The 24,698-nt window shown below is 40.5% G+C and overlaps 1 protein-coding gene across 2 annotated transcripts in view; it reads right to left on the bottom strand.

The window, feature by feature from the left end:
* Positions 1-24,698, bottom strand: part of plekho2 (pleckstrin homology domain containing, family O member 2) — a 43,870-nt gene that overhangs the window by 13,822 nt on the left and 5,350 nt on the right. Inside the window, exons 2-7 of one of the 2 annotated variants that reach the window (XR_004896811.1) lie at positions 13,693-13,842; positions 12,928-13,050; positions 5,657-5,761; positions 5,408-5,506; positions 4,080-4,400; positions 949-2,966 (exon numbers count right to left, since the gene is read on the bottom strand). Coding sequence is in view for 1 of the 2 variants with exons in the window: in XM_031292701.2 (XP_031148561.1) it covers positions 1,614-2,966; positions 4,080-4,400; positions 5,408-5,506; positions 5,657-5,761; positions 12,928-13,050; positions 13,693-13,842 (2,151 nt within the window). In the remaining variant the exon portion in view is untranslated. Of the gene's footprint in view, positions 1-213; positions 2,967-4,079; positions 4,401-5,407; positions 5,507-5,656; positions 5,762-12,927; positions 13,051-13,692; positions 13,843-24,698 lie in introns of those variants that run through there. The other variant, XM_031292701.2, reaches the window with a different exon arrangement.

Raw genomic sequence — 24,698 nt, 5'->3', positions numbered from 1 at the left:
ATTTCAGCATTAAGTACTGTGAATCACATTTTAAGTGGGCAGACTAAAATCAAGTTGGTAGGTTTCAGCAAGGTTTGAAAACATCTTTCTAAAAGGAAACCAATAATAGAGAATAATACAAAGTAAATAAGAACAGATGTAACAATGTCTTAAATAAATATACTTGCGGCGCTTTCTAGAGGTACTGTATTAAAGACACACAACATAAACAGATAGTTTCCCTTTGTTTATTTGGCCAATAGCACATTTAACCAAAGAGTACAAAAAGTATATCTAATGTTAGAAAATATTCTTGCCTACTCTAAATGACAGGGGGAAATTCTTCAGAGTTCATGATTAGAATTGCGAGAAAAATCACTAACTACCCCTCATATAATCAAATGAATGTAAAGTTAAACTGTAAGAGGGGTTAGTGAGAGCCAAAGGGGCTGCTACAAGCTCTTTTTTCTGTGCTATGTACAATATGAGTATGAAAAACTTAACAACATTAATATCAAAACTGGAATCATTATGGAGTAGCAGTTTTTCATTTTACTTTAATTACATGATTAGTCTGAAAATATTCCTTTCAGGAAGCTCCTGTGCTAGGTTGGTACATCTTTCCTCATCAACACTAAACAGAACATGGCATAGTAAAAGTTTAAGGTATGTAAAATATAAATTCCCTCATATAAACTGCCAGCAAAAACATAGTATCTAAAATATTAAAAAGGGCCCTTGAATCCACAACAAGGATTAAACTATTAAAACAGTTGTGTAATTTGGTATTAACACTTACGAGTACTTTTTGCACGTTCTCATTGCATGTATAGGCAGTACTGCTATGTCATTATATTATTAATTCTCTTATTAACTTTCAAGTAATCCTTCTTGAAAATATCCCAGTATTTCATATATAACAAGAAATAAACAATACACAGTAGAACATTAAGCATTACCTTCAGCTACAGAAATAATTGCACTTAGTTAATTATGAGCGAACAATTGCATGTGCTGCATAACCTTTAAAAAAATACGAGATTTCTGTCATTCTGCCCAAGTCCATCATATGGCCGTTTGCTAAACCCTGACCCGTTATTATTGCTACACCTGTCAGGCTTTGATTTCAGTCAGAGGAAGACTTCTCATTTCTTGCCGGCAACCGTTAATTTAATTTAATTAATAATTTAATTTAATAAGCAGGCTATCGTTAGCTCAGCAAGTTGTTCGAAAACGCTGTCTCCGTTTAAACAGTATGAAACACTTTTTAAGCTATAGTGCGTAGTTTCTGTCGCCCCCATGAGGAATTCTAAGTAATGACAACATCACTGTCGGCGCGTCCACATGATACAAGCCTTCCGTGATCACGCACGCGCGTTTATTTCATACGGACTTGTGGCTTCTACATGAACGCGACACACTATTTTATTTTGAAATACGGGACGATTCCGTATTTTAAGGGACGGGTGGCAAACCCTAACCGAATATCACGCAAACCGTACAGTATGAAAACCCAAAGCTTGACAGGCTTGCTGTGCCTATTTAAGGGTTGCTAAGCTATGATTGGTCAATCACTGTTCAGGGGAGGGGTTTAGCGAATGGTCAATTCCAAGTCAACCTGCTATGACTGCCATTCACCAGCTCTTCCTGATGCTTGGGCTCTTTGCAAGTTTCAGTTTATTGACTTCCCTCAGGACATGGTCGGCCGTCTTCAGCTTCTCCATGGCCTTGACCAGCAGATCCTCTGGCATGCCCTCGCCGCCACCTCCCCCCTGGGACTGGGACACTCTGCTCAGGAGCTCCCTCGTCTTTTCCATCTCCAGCGCCACTTCAGTCTCAAGTTCCATGACATCATCACGAGGAGCCCCGCCGTCTCCAGCCCCAGCTCTAGTATGCGGACTCGCCTGAATACACACTGGAGAATCAGACAGTAGATCTCCGATGGAGGCGGACCGGACCTTGATTGAGGGTTTGAGAGCAGGAGTGGGAGGCTGTGAGCGCCGATGGGGAAAGACCTTTGGTCTAACCTGAGGCTTGGCTCGGGTCTGTGTCAGCCTCAAACTAACAGGGATCTGAATGTTGCCCTCCCTGGTGTCCAACACATCCAGACCAGCTTTGCTTCCTCTCAACGCGGCCGTGGAAGCCGCCAGCGTGTCTTCACTCCCGGAGCCTTCGCTGTCAGCGTCCGAGTGCTGACCGCTGTCTACAGACTTCTCCTCTGTCTTCTTTTTCTTATCCCCGGGCAAGTGAGAGAGCAGCGGACTCAGGCTGAGGCTGTCATTGACCGGGTCGTTCGGAGAGACAACTATTGGTGGGACTTCGCTCTTGGGTGGTGCCTCTTCTGCTGGAGGAGAACTGGCTGAGGTACGTGAGGCTGTTTGCGGTAATGCAGCAGGGTCCTGTCCCTCGTTAGTCTGCGTTATAGTTGTGCTGTCGTCTGCGTGTTGCGTGTCGGGCTGAACAGCTTTCTCAGGCTTCTTCTTGGCGGTTAGAAGAGGACTGGGGCTCTTTCTGAGTGGCTCATTGCCGGATGCTTCGTTAATACCACTACTTACAGATTCTTCTGATTCTTCTTCAGAAACCTGTCCTTGGGACCTGTCGCTGGGACTCTCAGGTTCATCATCTCTGACACTGGGTACAGCTTCTTTAGAAATAGACCGGTCTGCCTCATCTGTTTCCACAGCCTCCTCCTTATCGACTTCTTCCTTCTCCTCATTTTCTTCAGCCGTGCCTTGGACCTCTTGGTCTGGCTCTACAGCAGGATGGGAGGGTTTGTGCTCTTTGGATGGAGGGGTAGGAGGGTGGGAGTTTGGCCTGGTCTGTGGGGCCTCTGCGAGGTTGCCTGTGGAGCTGCTGGAGCTGGGTTTGTTGGGAGGGGTTGGTGGTGGACCTGTCTTCTTCTCAGCTTTGGCCTCCTCTGGAGCTTCTTCAAAAGGCACGGCACAGGGCTTTGCTTCTTTACATGGAGGCATAGGCGGCACCAGGACCTTAAAAAGCATGACATAATATGTTATGGAACCATTTCATTCAAACAGAAAGACATACACGAATATTTCTGCACTGCATTATAAGGGTTATTTACAGGGTGTGATTTGCTGCGGGGGTTGTGTGGGATTTCCCCCTTTTCTGGTCTATATATCTCTGCCTCTGCTGAATTATTTTGTATCCACGGTGGAGACTAAATCCCCCCCCCCCTCAAAGTGACAGGGGCGATTCTAGGATCAGAGCATTAGGGGGACTCAGCCCCTAATGAGAATGTGACACGGATACAGTTTTCACTGGATAACAATGAATATATTTATTATTATAACAGAGGATAAATGCAAAAAATATTGAACATATGAAAAAACTACGAAAGTCCCTTTATGACTACCAGAACCAAATGAAATGATAATGAGGTGTAAACCATAAATAAATAAAAAATAAAAATGTCCATGACTGGGTTACAGGTGCATAGCATTGGCGACAGCGACACAGGATATTAAACCTGTTTTTAATTATAAAAAAATATTAATTTGTTTTTAATTATTAGAATTTTTAGGGGGGCTGAGATGGAATTTAGGGGGGCTTGAGCCCCCCTAAAAAGGGTCTAAAATCGCCACTGCAAAGTGATCAATGCTACTTCACCAATAGACCATATATTATATACCTAGAAAAGAAGTATTTTGAACTACGCAAAGCACTGTAACGTTGAACAGTCTATTGGTGAGACAGAACGATAAAATCCGAGCGGCAGTTGCTGTGTTTAGCCGCGACAGAGCTCCGTCGTATCAGCGGCAGTTGGTAGATGTGTTTAGCCGCCAATAGGTGACTGCGAGCCGGCTACAGGCACCGCCAGGTGACGCTCCTTTCAGGGCCCGTGGTAGTGGAGTTCAGGCGAGAAAAAGTGAGCGTCATGCAGCGATGACAGTTAAAACGACTAGTTAAGTTTAGGGGAAAAAAATCGTGGTTTGGATTAGAAACGCTCCCGAGGAACAAGCAAGCGTTTCCTGGGTGAAAGTATTTTGTTTTCACCGCAAAGTGATCTTATTTTACATAACATTTACCCCCTCTGTTTTTTTTTCACAAATCGCACCCTGGTTATTTAGCATTTCACAGACCTTTTTCTCTGGGCCATCATCCTTATCCAGTTCCTCCTCAGGTATTGAACTGGGCTTATCCTCTTTGGTAGGGGGCATGGGAGGTTTGATGACCTTTTTCTGGGGGCTGACTTCCGGCTCAGTGTGAGCTTCCTCCTCAGCACTTGCCCCTGACTGTTGCTCCGCAGCTTCACCGGCGTTGGACGGAGGAGTTGGGACTTTAAGTGCCTCTTTTGGGCTATCAGTGCCATCAACACTGGCATGATGGGTCCCATTAGGCAATAAGGCATTCTCAAGATCAAGATCCAAACGCAGGATACCATCAGATGACACATCAGCTACCTAGAGGAAAAAAAGATATCACACAGACAAGACATTTAATTCAATTAAAAGCCAATATACCAATTTTGTTATGTTACACAAACATATGGGCTGGTTGCTAATAATACAAAAAAGGCTGGGAAGAGTCATGTCATACTCATACAGAGGAGGATTAGGGCCACATGTGAATTTTTTTTTGAGATTTTTAGGTTTAGAGTCAGAATTCTGAGATCTTTTCTCAGATTTCTTATTAGAAATAATCTTAGAATTCTGACTTTTATTCCTGACCGAATTATGAAGAAAAATAGAATTCTGACTTTAAACCTTAGAACTCAATTCATCAATTTCACGTGGCCTACATTTTTCTTTTGAACAGAAATACAGTTTCCATTCCCAGATTTGTTCCAATCATTTCAATGTTGCCGTTAAGCTGCTGTCAATGAAATTCACCACTTCCTGCACAGATGTTTCACAATAAAAGTCTACCAGAAAGGGAAGTGATTATGAATGTGTTGACTTTGGTTGACAGTAGCCTAACAGCAGTCAAAAGACAAAGTAAAACAAAGTAGAAGCGATGTAAATTAATGAGTGAATATGTGGAAATGTACATTATCCAGAAATGGTCAAGACATCAGTTAAACAAGTGTGGAGTAGTAATCAAAAATATATTATTTTAAATACACAGAAAGTAACAGCAATAACTGTTATTAGAATTTCTTGAGCTTTTAAATTCAGAACCAAAAGAAAATAATTTATGTGAGCTACTGTAAATAAATATCAATCTGGAATGGTTTGGTTTAGTCATTTATCAGACGCTAACACATTCATACCTTCTGTGTGTGTGTGTGTGTGTGTGTGTGTGTGTGTGTGTGTGTGTGTGTGTGTGTGTACGTGTGTGTGCGCGCGAACCAAAAGGAAACCATCCAAACGAGAAGAACAAGAAACTCTGAGCTGCAGAGCTAACCACACAGTGTCTTGTTACACACACACACATGAATGGATTCTCACATTAACACACACACACAAACCTCTTTCATGTGTATCCTGGTCGGTGGCCGCCGGTTACGGTTCCCTTTAGGCCTTGTCCGAGTAACATGCTCTAAATTACTGCTTTCATCCACCGTCACCTGTGAAAACATTAAACCCTTTCATTCACTCTGCCGCTGAATCCATTTGAGCTTTTAATAGCTAAACGTGTACACAAACTCAGCGAGGATGTCACTGACTGAAAGAGGGAGACACTTATGATTCTGTGTGGCCGTGACACAGATGTTTACCTCGTCAAAGACTTTGTTCCTTGCTCGATTGATGCCATCGATCAGAGCTTTAATCCAAGCCTCCTTCTCCTCTGCAGTCTGAGCTTGGAACTTCACATCGTGGACCTGTCAGTCACATTTGTTTTTAGTCAATTTGCAGTATACATGTTTAACATGTTAAGAAAATACAAACACAAAGCAAAACTAATAAGCAATAAAAAAAAAGGTGTATGAAAAAATCTTCAAAACAAAAATAATAAAAAAGAATAACAAATGGGATCCTCAGCAACATAGGCAACAAATAAGCAACTCAAATAACAGTGTTCAAGTTCTAAAGGGGTAGGAAGAAGTTGAGAACTTTTCTGGTCGTATCCCCCTCCTAGTTCGTATACATTATTTATAGATAATAGAAATTAATTTTGCATCCATCCGGGTCCATATTTTAACTTGGTCGGCTTGAAGAAAGTCAACCCTTTTGGACAAGAACAAAATAATCTGAACAGATCAACCAAGACCATTAAACAGTCTACAAACAAGAAATAACCAAACAAAACAAATCACAGGTTTAGCTAACAGCCATTCAGATTTTTATCTATTAAGTTTTTCTAATAAGTTGTCTATTAAGTATAGTAAGTTTATCTATATCTATTGAAACAGTTGTATATTTCATTTCCAAATTGTATATATTTTAAATATTGCTCGGGTAGTATTCTATTATTTCATGTATATTGTTTCCTATTATGTAATGTTTACTCTGTATGTGTGCTGTGTGTCTGATATTTTGCTGCTGCAACACCATTATTTCCCATTTTTTGGGATCAATAAAAAAATCTATCTATCTATCTATTCAATATTTTGTTTCTGAAGAGTTTTTTTAGTTACATAAAGCAGTGTCAGCTGTTATTATAGCAGTGTTTGGTTTGTGGAAGACTTAGGTGCAAGTATTTGACGGGGTGGTTTAGGGGTCCTCCCTCAAGAAAATGTTAAGTTAAGCACTGGAAAAGCAGATAATACATAACACTCAAAAAGCTTAAAGGTGCTGTAGGTAGGATTGCGAAGATCCAGGACTTAGCCAAAAAATTTGAACATCGACAACTTCTCAGTCTCTCCTCCCCCCTTTCCGCTACAGCCCAAAACGGTCTCCTAAGCCCCTCCCCCCACAAGGGAGAATGAATGCGTGTGCCTGAGCAGTGATTGACACGCAGTTAGACACCCCCCCCCTGGCCCTGATTGGTGCATCTGAACCGGGAGCTGTGGATTTTTGCAAATCGCACTACAGGCTGTAGGTGGTGCCAGAGGAGCAGGATTATTTTCCAAATGACCTGCTTCATGTAGTTCTACTCGAACATAGGGTTAGTTTCAGCAAATATGACAGAAAGTTAGTTTTATAAGTCTTACCTACTGCATCTTTAAAGACAAAACTTGCTAAAGAAGTCCACTGGGGAATAACTACAATCATTAGATATTTAATTTAGTTTTGATGCTCACATTTGTTTTATGTTCATTTAGCTTAGGTGGTGCCCAAAATGTATGCAGGGAACCAACTGAAGTGGTCAGAATAGTCATCACAAAATAAGGTTGATGATCAAAGTTGTCCCCAAACTCTTTATCAGAAGAACTCATCCATTACACTCACTCTACCTCTTCAAACTTCTAACTTTTTCGGACTATCTTAACTATCTTAACTATCTTAACTGTGGAAAAGCAGCCACTGGTGGGTTGGTTGGTTATGAGACAAGCTGCTGCTGGGCTGCTTTAATAAAACCGTTCCGCCACGCAGAGCCAGAGCTGCAGAGGGTTACCCCGGAGAAAGCAAGAGGCAGCCAAGTAGCTGTTCAGACCCCCCCCACCCCCCCGTCCCCCACCGCCCACTTCATTCACACTGAACCACCACTATAGACTACAAACTACCCACGGATTCAGGAACTCAGAGTTTAACAAATAGGAAATGTTAAATGTGAAATTATGTTATTTCAACTCGCAAAACAATCTTGTGTTACATTTCCCTTTTTTTTTACTTCCCTTTATACAGAAAATGACAAAGACAATGGATACCAAAACACTTAATGCCAAAAAAAAAAAGGAAACGGGACCAACTCATAGAAAAAGTAGAGATAGTAGCTCCATAGTAGGGCTGGCTTAAAATAATCAATTCTCCAATTAAAATCTTTGTTTGAGTGAGCTAATATTGATTAATAAAATCCCAAAATGTAATGACAATTCTTAATGTGAACATTAACCTGGTGCATTATTAATTTCTGTTTTAAATTCAACGACCAATTTGCTGTATTTTAGCAGAATACCGAAAGCAGCAGAAAGGCAGAACTGAGAACAGAACACTTTGCAATTATTTTAAGGCTATTTATTTATCTGTATGGTTTCAGTGTGGAAATGTGGTTGCTTCTTTAAGCTGCTGGACATCTGAATTTCCCTATGGGGATGAATACAGTATTCTATTCTACTTTAATATCTGTTTATTTATCGCAAGTAATATCGTTATCGCGATATTCAGCAACGTTAACCCATATTGCATATTTTCCTCATATCTAGCAGCCCAAACCGCCACCAAATCAGTGAAGACAGCAGCATGTCCAGGCAAAGCTCAAGTCTAGAAGACGCTGTGTGTTGCAGACTCAGTCCCATCGGTGCACACTGGTGTCTGACTCACTGCTCGGCCCGGCCACTGCTCACACACCGGGGGAAACAGTGACACACATGCACAAGTGTGTTTGTGAAAACACACTTGCACAAGCACGCACGCACACACATACACACACCTACCTAACCCCTCCCTCCCTTTTTGCACTACTACAGCAAAATCCCTACTTTTAAATTCCATTTTGTAATGGTGCGTTTCTCCTTTTGCCACTTTCAAGGAGAGACGAGAGGAAATGATGGAGAGAGAGAGATGCAACAAAGGTCCACGGCTGGACTCAAACCAGAGACGTGATTCATGGTTAGAACACTTTTTTTTTTTAAATTTTACAAATCTTTATTGTTATTGTTTCACAACAACCAAACACAGTTTAGCTCTCAGTATGACAGTAAACAAAAATATATAAATTAAAAAAAAATATAAAACAGCAACATTTAAATAGTAAAATATAAAAATCAAGATAAATGAACATGATGAGGTGGCACTATTTGCATATATAAGGTTATTGTACTTTCAGTTCTTGATGTTTATTGCACATCAGTCTTATAGAGGGAGCAGATGGAGAGGAGATTTAGGTGCCTGTGGTTACTAAAGCCGCATTAACAGGTTTTTTTGGGCACCTCAGACAAAGTTGACCAAGCTGTGAAAGTAACAGTGACATATTATGACCTCACAAAGTTGGCATGTTGGCAAACAGCTGCCTGCATACACATCCAGCAGACACAGAGCAACAGTAGCATTTGTCATGATTCTGGCCACAATAAATATTGTCATTCTTCATAATAATATACTCTTTTTTTTAGCTACAGTTTGGTCTCCAGCTAGTCTCTAACTGTGTCTGCTGTTTTCTGCTGAGCAGGTAGTGTGCAGCCTGTTTATTAGGGCTGGGACCATGCTTTTGTCCCAATTTGATTCTTTTACGATACATGGGTGCTGATTGGATTTTTGGATTGCGATTTTAATTTATTGCGATTCTAGAAGTATTGCGATTTGATAGTATTGAGTAATGGGATTTTCTTTTCCTATTTTAACAAAATCAATCAAAAGTTGAAATAATACACTTTTGGAGACAATATATCATGAGACATTTCTAAAAACTAATTGTTTTCTAAGAAGAATGCACATCACATGTCAGTCAGTCAGTCTGACATTTATTTCATTGGTAAAGAAGTGCATAACATGGATTTTCTGCACTTTCTGCTTTCTCTCTGTTTTGCTGGAAACTGATATGATGTAGTCACCATCGGCGGTACAGTATAAACAGAAAATATTTGGGTGAATCATTGGTAACAAATAAATAAAAATTATCGATTATAGGGGGAAGAAATCATTTTAAAAATCCTCGCAAAAAAATCACGATACATAAGATTTTTTTTTAATTTTTTTTATTTTTTTACTGAAAACAGCTGGCTGCTGCTGCTAGTAAGACCTGCCACACCAACCCGATAATCGTCCGTTGGACAGTCTGGCGAGGTCAGTGACTCGAGTCTGTTCGGTGTGTTCTGTGTCGTCGTCCCTCGGAGGAGCTGTCGGCCTTCATTTTGGCCGACCTCACTTGCTTGGTCGGAGGGCGGGCAGTCGGACTCACTACACCAATCTGATTGGTGGAGTGCTAACCCGGAAATAATGAGCGGGATGAGTGACGAACGGCTCTCAAAATTGAACGAAAATCTTTTAAACTGACCGTTGTCGATCTGAAATGAAGACAAGCAACTGTATGGCCTATTTCTCGCTTAAAATGTTTTCAGAAACACGTTTCAGTGAACTATTTTCGTAAAATACGAGATCGTATTTTGAACAAGCCGCCATTACTATCGGCTGGAGAAGCCAGACCCACGTGACGTGTTGTCATTTCCGGTTACGCACGCGCAGAACGTACACTCAAGACGGCGTCGCTTCGGTGTGTTCCGAGGCACTTTTTGGACCTCGGAGAGCCGACTGATCAGTCCGACTGCCTTTTCTGCCGACGGTCAGCCATCGGGTTGGTGTGTCAGGGGCTTTAGGTTAATGAGAGGGTTTAAAGTCCAGAAAAATAAGATAATGATACAAAAGAGACTAGACTGCGTAGAACTGAAAGTATCTGCAGAGTTGGGTGATAAATCTAAGTGGGTTTGTACCAACCAGCGACACCTTTCACCTTATACATTATTATTATTATATTTAATCCATTGTTTATATGAAAAAAAAAATGGATTATCGCGGTATCCTCTACTGCTCTTGATGAGGATTGGGGATTATCTAAAAATATTCTATATCAATGCCAATATGATGAGTCTCAGTACCGACACCAAAACAATGACTTTTCTCCATACGTTACTTTGGTAATTAGATCAACTTCACTTTTTTTGAATTGAACTGTACAGTTCTTGTGTATTAAATAAAATATAGTCTAAAGTTTTCCTAATTCGATCAGGAAATATCTAATCACAGGATAAGCAAGACAAGCCAAAGAATGTGACCATGCATTTAAAGTCAAATTTGAATACCTGCCACTCATGTGTATGATTATCCTTACTGGATAGTATGGACATATGTTGTCCCCATCAAACCTTAATACAAAGGTATTAAGGTTTAATACCCACCCTAACTCTTAATCTGAACACAGGGATCTTGATACCGGAGTATAGCAGCAAATGGAAAGAGTACTGCAATACTGTGTGGTGGGAGCAGCTGTGGTGTAAAGGTTAGACAGGCCTGTTGCTTGTAACTAGAGGGCTCAGACCTCAGACTTACAGGTTAATGCTGTGTATTAAAATGTTTCTCATTATTAACTGCTGAGTTGCCCTTACAGCTGTTCTAGTGTGGAGATGCAAACAGGTAAGGCTGTGGCAGGTTTCCCCAGGTATTACGTGCGGGTGTACCACAGCATATATGATCATTAAACCTACCCTGGATAAATAATTAGTGTTTCAAAAGACTCAATTTGTTAGAGCCGGTGCACAAACATGATAGCTGACCTCAATGAGGAAGTGACAACAACTCACAACAGCCCACAGCCTAATTGAAACTGTGCTGAAGAGGTGCTGCTATGGGGCCATTATTGTAGCAAAACGATTTGCCATGTGTGTGGAGAGTTGTGCAACTGTATCTCAATCCATGTGTGCGTAATAAGATTTGTAAATGTGTAAAATAATCTCTAAACGTGTACTGAGACTTGTGAATGTGTACAGAAATCTGCAAATGTGTATTCAGAATCTGTGTGTAGTAATCACATTTGTAAATGAGTAAAAAAAAAAATCTCCAAATCTGTATTCAGGTTCAAGTGTACTGAGAGAGAGTGTAAATGCATACATGAATCCTGTAAATGTGTACATACATTTGTAAATGTGTACATAAGTCTGTAAATGTGTACATACACCTGTAAATGTGTACATACACCTGTAAATGTGTACCTAAGGCTATGTTTAGACAGAAACAATCTAAAGAGAAAACGCAAAAGTGGCGTTGCGTTCTCACGTTTCCGTGTTTAGACAAGCGTTTTGGGGGGGAAATCTGCGTGCGTCTAAACGAAAGGCACATCTGATAAAATATTTTGTCGTTTTTCACCCGCGAGCGTATTCGTGTAAACAGGGCCCAGGTCTGTAAATGTGTAAACAAAACTGTAAATGTGTACATACATATTATTGGCTGGAAATACAGACAAGTCATCAGTTACAACTCAGCAGGCCTCTCAATTGGCTGTCTTTTTACATGTGACTTTTGCTACACTATGGATGTCTGGAATGATTTTTCATTTTGGACATCTGAAATTAAAATTAGCGGTGTGTAGGTATAAAGTGGGAAAAGTAGTAAAATGTTTACTACTTGTACTAGAACTGCTTTTACTTACTTCCCTTTTCTGCCAGGAATCATTTTTTAATAACGTGTTCGCTTGGTGCACAATGAATTTACTCTTGAGATCAAGCTTGTCAAACCACGACACAACTTCTGTTTTCAGATATCACATTTGTTACACATCCTGTTACCATGTGTGTCAGAGTTCAAATGCAAACAGGGTTTAAGTTGCTAATCAATCAAATCATAGTGTAATTTTTTAAACTTACTTCAGGGTTGAACAAACACAGTAGAGAACATGTTTTTGTTCAGTTTATTGTTCTGCCTTTGTTGTTAGTTCATGTTGCCCGATGCTAGATATTGTCATTTGACTTTACATGTGTTTCTCCTTCAGTTTCACTTCCTTTAGTCCATATGTGATAGTATGCCACTGAAGCTTCTCTACGTTTGGACTTGCTCCTTTTGCATTGTTACACTATGGAGAGGAATTAATAGCACACAATTGTACAAATTTCAGATTAATTGAAAAAAGTGTGATGGTGTAATGTAAATGAAATTTCTCTTCTTTTGCCCAAGAATTGATCATTTTGACACTAGTCTATATCCACGACGTTCCATTTCGGGGATTGCTCCGGTGCCGCCGGAAATTTCACCGGATGTCCCTCTTTATAGCCGGATCCTCGATACTTTAGAGGCAATTCGGTCGGTGCTTAAAAAGTATGGAAATCGGTACCCAGCCCTACAGCTAAAGCTATGGTATGTGAGCAAACACACCAATTCTATTCAAATACTGCCTTATTTGATTGCTTACCGTAGCATGTACACAAAATTCAACTTTCTCCCAAAGCATCTCTTAGCTCACCTTATTTCCAGTCTTGGGTGATCGGATCAGAATCAGTCTGTGCTTCCTCTTAAAGGGGCTCTTTAGTTCATGGCATTTATCGTAGTTTTCCAGGTCAAGCCTCTCTAAGCAGTTCTGCAGGTCCTGCAACACAAATTCACCGGTAAATGATCTGCCAATTATGTAATTTCAGTTACCATTTTAGCTTTTTATGCATATCAACAAATTAACATTCCTCTAACAACTACTGCATTGTCCTTGTAAACTCAGCCTGATATAGTTGTATAGTCTGTTGGGCTGCGACTAACAATTACTTTCATAGTCGATTAATCTGTCGATTAGTTTCTGGATGAATGGATTAGTTGTTTGGTCTCTATACAATGTCAGAAAATAGTGAAAAATGTGGATCAGTGTCCTCAAATGTCTTGTTTTGTCCACAACTCAAAGATATTCAGTTTACTAGAACATATTCACATTTAACATGCTGACATCAGAGAATTTAGACTTTACTTTTAAAAAAATGACTCAAACCGATTATCAAAATAGTTGGTGATACATTTAATAGTTGACAACTAATGGATTCATCTTTGCAGCTCTAATATTCTGAACAATGATGGGATTGTATTATACATATGTTTGGACTAGAGCTTTCAGTGATTTTATGAAAGCAGAAGAGAATCTGACATTCCACCAGTAACATGACACGGTGCAGTAAAATGATACAGTAGTGAAAGTACTTAGATAGATAACTTAGGGACATAACTTGTGGCAGAAATAGTAGTGTACCTCATTTTCATACACCACGATCTCTGTCTTCTCTACATGGATGTAGCGGTCCTTATAGCTGGCCAGCAGCCTGCCGGGGGCCTTCTTCACCCAGCCGGCCTTACCCAGGAACTTTGGCTCTTTACTCTGGGCTGGGTCCTCTTTTGTACCCTGCAACGATAGAGGAAGGAAATCACACTCAAACACACACACCAGTGTACTAGCAGAGTGCAGACTGCTATTATCACTTTCAGTTTGTCATTGTTACTAAGTGGTATTACAGAGTGTACCTGTACTAGAAAAGGACTGAAGTATTGATTAAATAGTGAACTATACCAGCATATTGTAAAATCTGTATTATCCAAATTCATCAACAGCCATTATCTTTTAGTATTACGTCATTTAACACCCGTAGCACAGAGACAAAATACTGAAGTCGTCAATGTACAGTAGCCTGGATGTGCCAATCCATTGTGATAAAACTGCTGCTTCTCTGGAAAGTCGACACACTTTGGGAAATAGAACAGCAGTGTAACCTGACACGTTATTGTATTAACCTGTGAAGATGCCATCGATGTTCTTCTGTGCTCCATATTGACCCCCCCTCCCCCGAAATGTATTTAGGAATATGCATCACCTGAGCACAATATAAACTTAAAGAGCTCATATTATGCCCATTTTCAGGTTCATAATTGTATTTAGAGGTTGTACCAGAATAGGTTTACATGGTTTAATTTTCAAAAAACACCATATTTTTGTTGTACTGCACACTGCTGCAGCTCCTCTTTTCACCCTGTGTGTTGAGCTCTCTGTTTTAGCTACAGAGTGAGACATCTCACTTCTGTACCATCTTTGTTGGGAGTCGCACATGTGCAGTAGCTAGGTAAGAACTAATAGCTAGTCAGAAGCTGAGTATGAGGGCGTGCCACGCTAGCAGCTAGGCGAGCATTATAACGTGTGTTACAAAGTGACCACGTTTGTCTCTGAAGTAAAGGCTGGACTACAATAGAGCTGTTTGGAGCAGTTTGTGAACAGTGTTTTCTGTTGGAGATGGTAAGTCCCGGGTGGACTTTGGGCTTTTTCACTTTGTAAACCTATAACACACACAAAAAGATATATAACACAATAAAGGAAAGGGAAAAAGCCAAAAAGCATAATATGAGCACTTTGAAATTGCCTACTAAAGCTGCCCATTTTGTATATCCAGCCATGGGTCTTACATAGAAAACAATGGGTGTTTTATGCCACCGGTGTGTTGCATTTTACACTGACAGCAGTGACTTACTGGTGTAACATTTGTTGTTTGTTGCAGGACACAAATGATGTTACGGCTGAGTGAATATGCGTGTCACACAGTACTCTCAATAAGTTATTAGTAAGACTTCAGCCAGCGGTGTAGTCTATGTGATACGCAGTTATACGCAGTATACCCACTAAGAAAGCTCCTGGATTTCCATATACCCACTTAAAAATTCTCAATGACACGCAACGACATACTGTACTTTCCATTATATTTTTGACATATTTAGAATTGTCATCTGTGTTGGTTTTTTTATCTTCGCATAGGCTAAATAAAGGTATATCCACAGTAAATTGGTTGATAAAAGTGTATCAGAATGCAGGAAATGAAGTCTCTGATGCTCAAAATTTCCCTGGTGGAGGGCACCCAGACCCCCCAATATGATAAATAGCAAATGTCCCATTCTGGCCCATATATACATATACAGTACAGTATACCGACTGCAATACATTAGACTACACCACTGACTTCAGCTAGTATGTAATGACTTCTTCCTGTTTTGACACTCATGTTTCCATAAAAGAATCAGCAAAATATTTTTATCTTTAATATCAAATAATATCTGCCCCTATGCTCTAGGGCAGTGTGACCAATCATTTCCTACATTCTAAGCAGATGTTGCTCCTTATTTACAAAATCCTGCTTGCAACCACTCCCAGTTCTATAACGTAAGACATGGTGACGTTCCTAAGAAGAAATGTGGCTGTGCCATCACGTTAAGCTCAGATTGCGGTTGTGCAGTGAGTTCCTCTTACATTGGGTGTTTTTGCAAAACTAGTTTGGTCTAAGCGAACGTGGGCTGAGGCCTGTTAAGAGGAGCAACTCTCACTTTTTATCAGACGGTTTCATTTCTGCCCCCAGCACCTCTGACACATCTCACCTCAGACTATTACACCTTTGGGCAGTATTTATTTTGAGCTTTGCTCTGCACATTAGCTTCCTACATGTTTGGTCCCATCACTATTTGTCCACAGATGGGTAGTGAGTGATAACATGTCACTTCTGTTAACAAAGCAGCCACAAAAAGGGCAGTATCAGGGCAGAAAATAAAGAGCATAACAGCGGAGCTGCTAAGCAACACAAAACACACACTACTGTGAGGACTAATAATGAAACTGTGAGCAAAATGTAAGAGAACTGAAACACTTACTGTAACGGTACATACTGGTGCCTGCTGTGTTCAGCCAGTGCATACTTATACAAAACAATGTCAGTGTGTTCTGGTAATGAAGGAGGCAAAGAACACCTTTAAAAAAAAAAAATTCGGCAGTTACAAAAGATTTGACTTTAGCCAAAATGTGGTTGTGAGCAACAAACATGAAAAGCTAACTGTGGTGGCAACACCATGGCAATTTGTTGCTAAACTCTTGCTGTGGTTCCACAAATCAATTTTGAATTTATGTTTGAATTATCCAACTAACCAACTTCTACTTATGCTCATCATTATCATCACATATAGTCTACAGTACATCGATTTATATAACGTTCCACTTCCGTGATTGCTCCAGTGCCACCGGATGTCCCTCATTTCGGCCCTATGTCCGTCACCTTCCTCTTTCTTTGTGTTGGCGTTCTAAACTCCGGTGGATTTATGAGGACTATGGTTAACTGCTCCTCAGATCTCTGCAGGGTAAATCCAGACAGCTAGCGAGACTATCTGTCCAATCTGAGGTTTCTGTTGCACGACTAAAAAGCATCTTTTGAACATACACATGTTCCACCAAAACAAGTTCCTTCCTGAGGCTATTTTGTAGCGGCACTGTTGCTCCGTCCGGCACTTAGCACCTCCTATGGCGATTGTGATTGGTTTAAAGAAATGCCAATTAACCAGATCACGTTTTTCTCCCATCCCGGAATGCTGTGTGGACTAGCCGCATCCTCCTCCGCAGCGCTGTGTAGGAAGGTCTGGCAATGCAAGACTACATCAAATATGGCTGAATGCGAGACTTACATTTACACGAGCATGGATTGGTGTTTACTTCAGCAACCAATTTAAGCTAATGTAGTTGCAAACACCAAATGAAAGTGAAAGTGTTGATCATTTTCCCACTGAAACTTGGTCCCCATTGTAAGGTAACTGCTGTGAATCCAAGCAGACTACACCGGGGCTGTCAACCTCTGTGAAATATAGACTGTTTATATATATATATATATATATATATATAGATTTGCAGAGTAAGCTCTGTGTGAACCCAGATACTATTTTTTTCATCCAGACAATATGCAGGTGTCCGCAAAATGCACAGCCTTTGTTTCTGTTGGAGGAACTTCCACACAGGATATCTTTTTTTTTTCTTTTTTGGGATTAGGTGGGAGGTCATTAAACTGTTTTTCCACTTTCACTGTAACTGCAAGTGTGTCTCAACTTGGTAAACAGCTGTGCAGCTGCAAAGAAAGGAACGCCAGGCGTGGAGGAAAGACATGCCAGACCGAGAGCGAGAAGGGCAAAATAAATAAAAAAAGTTAACTTTGTAAAACCACTTTATGGATAGTGCAACTAGGATAAGTTCACGACATAAAGACAAAGCAGCCAGCCTCACTGTGCGATCCAGAAAATCACCCTCGGGCACAGAGTGACCTCTGACACGGGTGAACATGGAAAGAATTGATGGGGCGAGGTGGAATTCATCAGATCAAACCCTTGCAACAGAGCAGAAGTGAGAGCTTTCCATTACTCAGGGCTCAGCTGACTAGTATAGCTCTGTTTCACATAGTAGGTTAAGGGACTCCAATTTTGGACGAACACAGGAAGTCTGCTCTGCACCGAAACACACACCTAACCGACACTTTTACTGCCCACACATGCTTGTGCGATCTAAAAGCTGTCCTATCTGCTGTGTTGTGGGGGACATTGAAACGTCAACTGTACTGTTATCGACCATTGTGCAGATTGAAATAACACGCAAAGACAAGAGGTAATGCAGCTATAAAATGACATTAGGCCAAAGCTAAGGTATCTCATGCAAGCTGGGTCTTAACAGAGGAAGAGAAAACAGAGTGCAGGGTTTCGGGGAAGAGGCACACCTTAGCAGACATGTGTTTCTGATGAAGTTTTAGGTCAGGGAGCATCTGGTATTCATTGATTTTCATGCTGACCGGCCCAGCTTGAAGTCACCACAAGCCTCACTGGAGCTCACGTTTTACCCCTCAATAACCACTTACTGCTCGAGCTGGGAGAAGACAGTGGGGCTGGATACATGTTTTTTTTTTGTTTTTTTTTGCCGGTTTGCTGGTAATGAAACACAAGTTACTGGGTAATCACTAAGGTCATCACTTCCGTGTTACTAAAAGCTACACAAAAAAAGATGTTAAAAGCCGAAATGAAAAACTTTAAAGTTCCGATTCTGACTAATTCAAAGATGCTCGACTCCATCGTGAGGATTAACTTCTTGTTTTGTGTCGTTGCTGCCAGTGTTGTCACTGCCAGATGTATTGCAATAAATGGCCGGGGTGTTCCACACATAACTGCTGAGTTCATAAAACTGTCCACGCCCTACTATCAGAAACAGATACAGGCCTACTCATTGTACAGGACTGCATTGGGATTCCTAAGCACAAGTACACAATGTACGCAACTCTCCTGCTTACTTATGTTTATCAGTTCTACATATCACACCACAGACACAGGTGGGCACAAAAGTGCTGATGTGTTTGCTAACACTAGGATAAAGACACTGACATAGATATAAGTTGTGTTCTTTATTTTACTGTCACAGCATATTTTTAGTATGGAATTTGAAATCCTTGAAATTAGCCATCAACGCTTGGGGAAGCAGTTTATTTTTTACGTTGTTGGGCAAAAGAGCCAAAATAATCTTTCAGCATACTGTAATTCAAGTGGTCTGAGAGAAAACTAGACTTCTGCACGTCCTCTCGGCTCTGTTTTAAGGCTTTAGGTAATCTAGCCCGTGACGGGAGACTTTGGCCAATCACAGGTCATTTCAGAGAGAGAGCATTCCTATTGGCTGTTCTGCCAATGCAGATGCTTGTGCACGTTGCCTCGCTAAGATTTCTGTTTACCGTAGCCAAAGGCTCAGGGCTGCAGCTAACTCAAGGCTAAACTATTAGATAAGAGACTTTATTGTCATCAATCTATATACAGTGCATATATCGTAGGAACGAAACTGTGTAAAGTCCAGTTTATTGTCCAGAGCGGAGATAATACGTCTCCATAACAGCAGGCGGCGCTAATCTGTATTAGTGCCCAAAAATGAAAACCGGCAGCTGATTGGACAAACGCATCACGTGGGTCTGGTTTCTCCGGAAATTCAAAGACAGACTGTCATGGCGGCTTGTTCAGAATACGATCTCATATTGTACTAAAATATTTCACCGAAACGTGTTTCTGAAAACATTTAAAGTGAGACATAGGCCATGCAGTTGCTGAATCTGTCTTCATTTCAGATCGACAAAGGTCAGTTTAAAAGATTTTCGTCAGATTTTGACATAGTCACGCTCATTCCGCTCCCCGTTTCCGGGTTAGCACTCTACCGATCAGATGGGTCATTTGAGTCTGACTGCCGGTAGTGCCCGCCCCGCCGATTACGCATGTCGAATCGGACAAAATGAAGGACGACGGCCCCTTGGACGGCCGACGGCACAGAACACGCCGAACAGACTCATCACTGACCAATGGACGATTTTCGGCTCTGTGTGTCCGGGCCTTAAGGGAAAGGTCAAAGTCGGAAACTCGCCCCCTGAACTCGGATTTCCGAGTTGGGAAGTCGGACAACCTCGCAGAACCCCGAGCTCAAAATCCAACATGGCTGCTCCGTGCATCAACAGCAGTAAAAGCTGTAGTAATATACAGTTTATTAGCACATCTGTCTTATTTGTGTCTCACTAAATCAGTCGTACACAGTCCTGTCCAACTTCTATCTGTGGAAATGTTGTTACGCTGTTTGTATGCACAAAAAACAGCGTAATGCGTTGTCATCAACTGGTATTGCTAACAATGGCTAACCTGGCTAGAGGTAACCCCACAATGAAAAATCTGACTTGTAAATGGAACGCTTTCAACTCGGGTGTGACGTTATTCCCAGCTCCGACTTCCGAGGTAAATGGAACGCACTATTAGTGCTAGTAAATGGAACAGTTTGAAGCCTGTATATGTCCACGCTCGTCTGATGGGAGGGGCTGGACAGAGCGGGGGAGGGAGAGCTGCAGGAAGAGCTCTCACTCTACTTCAAATGTTGCCGTCTTTTCAAATTCTACCTCCTGCAGCTTTTAAAAGACACCCCAATGCTTCCTTCACTTATGGTGGAGACTAGATAAACTTTCTAATTGCATCTTTTTAACCAAATCCTAAATGGTACTGCATTTACTGGCAAAAATTGACCAGACTACAATCCTTGGACTCATCTTGACCAACAGAGCTCAGTAGAAAAAATGTCATTGGGGCGCCTAGATAGCTCACCTGGTAGAGCCCATGTACATAGGCTCAGTCCTTGCCGCAGTGGCTGCACGTTCAATTCCGACCTGCGGCCCTTTGCTGCATGTCATTCACCCTCTCTCTCCCCTTTCATGTCTAAGCTCTCCTATCAAATAAAGGCCTAAAATACCACAAATATTTTGTGAAAGGGTTCACATTATAGGCCAAAAAAGTAACCTCATGTGATGGTGGTGCGAAAGGTTAGCAGTGGTGTTTCTCTGGGTTTTGTTTTTTTACAGATTGATTACTCAAGCAGGGAGGAAATCTATTTTTAATAATGTTGTTAAGGCCCACGTTCTTCCTATCACAAGAAAAGTCTAATGACACTGAACACAAACGGTATCACATATAATAGAAATGCCTTTATTCGGGACTCACATATGTGAATAATGTGAAACTAACTACACTCTCTACAAAACAAAATGTCTACTATCATGCACTATCAGCAACGGTCCAAAGATATTCAGTTTAGGATTATAAAACGATAGGAGTAGCAAATCCTCACATTGGAGATGCTGGAACCTGAGAATATGTGGCATGTCTTACTTTAGATACAATTAGACTGTCCAAAATTGTTTCCAATTCTATTTTATGGTGATCAATTAATTGACAAAATGTGTTTCAGCTCTATTTTCTAGAAGAAGCAGCCTTGTAAACAGACTGTGAAATGAATGCAACTCACCCAAAGAAGACGGACAAAGCAAGAGGCTACCTAATCATCACCATGACTCACTTCCTGTTTTATGCTTTAGTCACCAAATTCTTTTGGAATGTCACTGCCAGACAAAGTGGAATATTAAAGAATGTCTTTGATAAGACAAAATAGTTTAAATAGCATGCACAAATGCTTCCTCCCACATATGCTGACATATTTTTATAAAATCTATAAATGGCAGCAAAAAAAAGGCAAAAAACTAGCAGAGTGTCAGTCATGGCATCAGCTGTTTGATACACGCTTCGCAACCACTGACTCAATCACCAGCTGTGTAGCTGTCAGCTGACTAGCCATGTCCAATTAGGGCTGGGCAATATATGGATATTGTATCAATATCGATATATGAGGCTAGATGTCATCTTAGATTTTGGATATCGTGATATCCTGATATGACACAAGTGTTGTCTTTTCCTGGTTTTAAAGGCTGTATTACTACTGTAACTCTACTGAGTGATGTCATTTTCTGAACACACCAGACTGTTCTAGCTGTTCTATTATTTGCATTTACCCACACACATAACTGATGATTATTTATCAAAAATCTCATTGTGTGCATATTTTGTGAAAGCACCAATTTTCAACCCTACAATATTGCCACAATATCAACATTGAGGTATTTGGTCAAAAATATCGGGATATTTGATTTTCTCCATATCGCCCAGTTCTATGTCCAATCATATACAAAGCACAGTTGCTATAGAGCAGGGGTGGCGAACCTGTGGCGCTTGAGCCGTATGCGGCTCTTTGCCTGCTCCTTTGAGGCTCTTACTGTGTGGCTGGGGGCTGTGTTATTGGTGGATTTATTTATTTTTATTTTTTTTTACTTTTTGAAACATTTCAGATAAGTACAAAAAAAAATGGAATGCACTTGCCAATACATTTGCCAATTATTTTAAAATAAAAAATAATGCAGCAGAGTTTTGAGGACAAATTCTGCAACCCGAGGAAAAAAAAGCTGCCACAGATCACCTTCCTCATTAACCCTTTCACTGCTGAATCAGATTGTTTGAAAGCCCCTCTAGTGACAAACAAGTGAAAGAGTCGCTTCGGGTGGCACAACCGAGTTCTAGCAAGACCTGAAAAGGATTGTGGATAACAAAGACTGTCAGATTTCCCACTGAGTCAGTCTAAGTAAGAAAAAAAACTATGAAAACTGCTATGTATTATGACTGTCATCAGATCTGGAAGTCACTGTTGCTGTTGTAGTGTGGACGTGCATGTGTTGTGTGGCTTTTTGCTATGGTGCGGGTTTTTTTGTGGCTCTTTATGCTGAACTGGTTGGCCACCCCTGCTATAGAGCTTGACACTTCTCACTATTACTCCACCCCCCAACCTCCACATTATGTGCTGTATTTATCGTATTGTTGTTTTAACTAAGTTTTAATGGTTTAGTTTGTTAAGGTCGTATGTGTTGTTTGAAAGCTCCCTGAAAAACAGAGCATTTTCTGCCAAATGTCACTGTACAGTATAACCATTTTCTATAAATGGTCTCTGACTGAATATTGGTGTTGTCTTCTTCCCCGTTAAGTCCCGTTCTAAAATCAGGGTTTCTGCATGTTTTACCAAGTCAAATATAAGACTTTTTAAGACCTTTATAAATTAAATTTAAGACCTATAGCACAACATAAAAGTACAACTAAATGCAGAGTCACAAATGTACTTGCAATTAAATAAAGTTATTCAAATTGAATAAAAGCGACACTGAGTAATAATAATCTGTACATATACAGCAAATTATATGTGGACGAGCGAAAGAGAGAACTACAACACCAAGGAATAAAAACATTTCAATGAGCATTAGAGGTAGCGTTACATGGACGTAGGAAAATTAAGACCTGTTTAAAATGATTTAAGAGCTAGAACACAATGCTTAAGCAAATTTAAGACTTTTTAAGGCCTGATTTTGAAATTTTAAGACTTTTTTAGACTTTTAAAGATACTGCGAAAACCCTGAAAATGTTATATTAATGGATCCTGGATAGTGTAATTTTGGTAGTAGGGATAGACCGATTATCGGCGCTGGCCAATTATCGGGCCGTTTTTTGTCAGTTTGCAGATCATCTGTATCTGTGTTTTATTTGCCTGATAACCGATAAAGTTAATAAATTAAAAAGTGCGCTACTTTGGCTCTGCTCCAGCTCTGTGTCTGTCCCTCTGCTTCGGTTTCACTCACCACTGAGTCTGACTTAAAGTCCCGCCCACAACACTATCTGACTCTTTTTTACTGGGTATTATGTTGAAAGTTTGTAATTTGTTAAATAATTGCTTAAAGCTCTAGTTTTGGTTGAAATAAACACATAGCTTACCGATTTACATGTGAAAATATGTAGGCTCTATGCACACTAAAAGTATTGCTTTGTATTGTATTGCTGCCGGTTACAGCGTTCACACTTAATACTGGACCAATGTCAAAGATTGTTGTTCTTATCAATCACGTACACAAAAACATAGAGAAATAGGGTCCAGGTTGAAAAAAATGGTTACCCTTTAACTTACACTCTTCGGTGCACATAATCTGACGCTCAGTGATTTTCCTTTTTACTGAAATGCACTGTGGAGTTGTAGTTATGTACACAGGCTTGTACTGTTTGTACTGATGTTTCAGCCAGAATTCCATGCCCATCCTAGCTGTCAGTCACCTGGCATTGTCTAAGTTGACAAAAGAACAGGGCTTTTACTTCCAGAACCCTGAAGTAAGTAACCCTGCAAGACGCAGATGGACAGAGACAGGGACTGATGATGAAGAATAAAGAATAAGAGGCAAACAACAGCATTACTTCCCTATTTTTATGCAATACTAAATTATAAGACATTTCAAATTATCAAAGAGGCGAACAACAGCATTACTTCCCTATTTTTATGCAATACTAAATTATAAGACATTTCAAATTATCAAAGAGGCGAACAACAGCATTACTTCCCTATTTTTATGCAATCCTAAATTAACCCGTTATGCAGTAAGTAGAAGTGAACTAAATCTCTTCCAAAAGAGCATTTTCCATAACTTTCCATCTTTTGAGTACTTTTTTGTCACAAATTCAAGAACACATACATGCATTCACTATTGAGGACTCTTTCTTTTTCATAAAAGCACTTTCCCAGAAATTGTCATCGGTGCCCCGGCAAGACGATGCACACACACACACACACACACACACACACACACACATCCATTGTGTAGCAGAGGCCTGGATAGCAGGATGATTATGTGAGAGGGTTAATTGTTTTCTGCCTGACACATAATGTGCCAGTCTGTTTCCTCTTTGCTGAATGGGTCAGGCAAACACGTCACACTATGCACTCTGGGTCAGTGGGATGGCGAGAAAAGGATGACTCAAAGCTGAAACACGGAGAGGCCACCAGTGGTTTTGAGGGTTGAAAGATAGGGAAGATAAAGCAGAATGTGAAGTAGAGAGGAGAGGAACGGGAAAGTAAAGAGAACGGAGCCAAACAGCTGTCAATGGACAGCGAGCCAAGTAGCAAGTGATCACAGCAACAATCTTTCCAGTCATGAACACCAAGCACTAGTTTCAGTTCAGCTTTAGAGTAAGGCTGCACCATATGGGGAACATATCTAATTG

The sequence above is a fragment of the Sander lucioperca genome, chromosome 3 (assembly GCF_008315115.2).
Source record: "Sander lucioperca isolate FBNREF2018 chromosome 3, SLUC_FBN_1.2, whole genome shotgun sequence".
NCBI lineage: Eukaryota > Metazoa > Chordata > Actinopteri > Perciformes > Percidae > Sander > Sander lucioperca.
The sequence above is the reverse complement of the archived record's forward strand: the minus strand, read 5'-3'. Positions and strand labels throughout refer to the sequence as shown.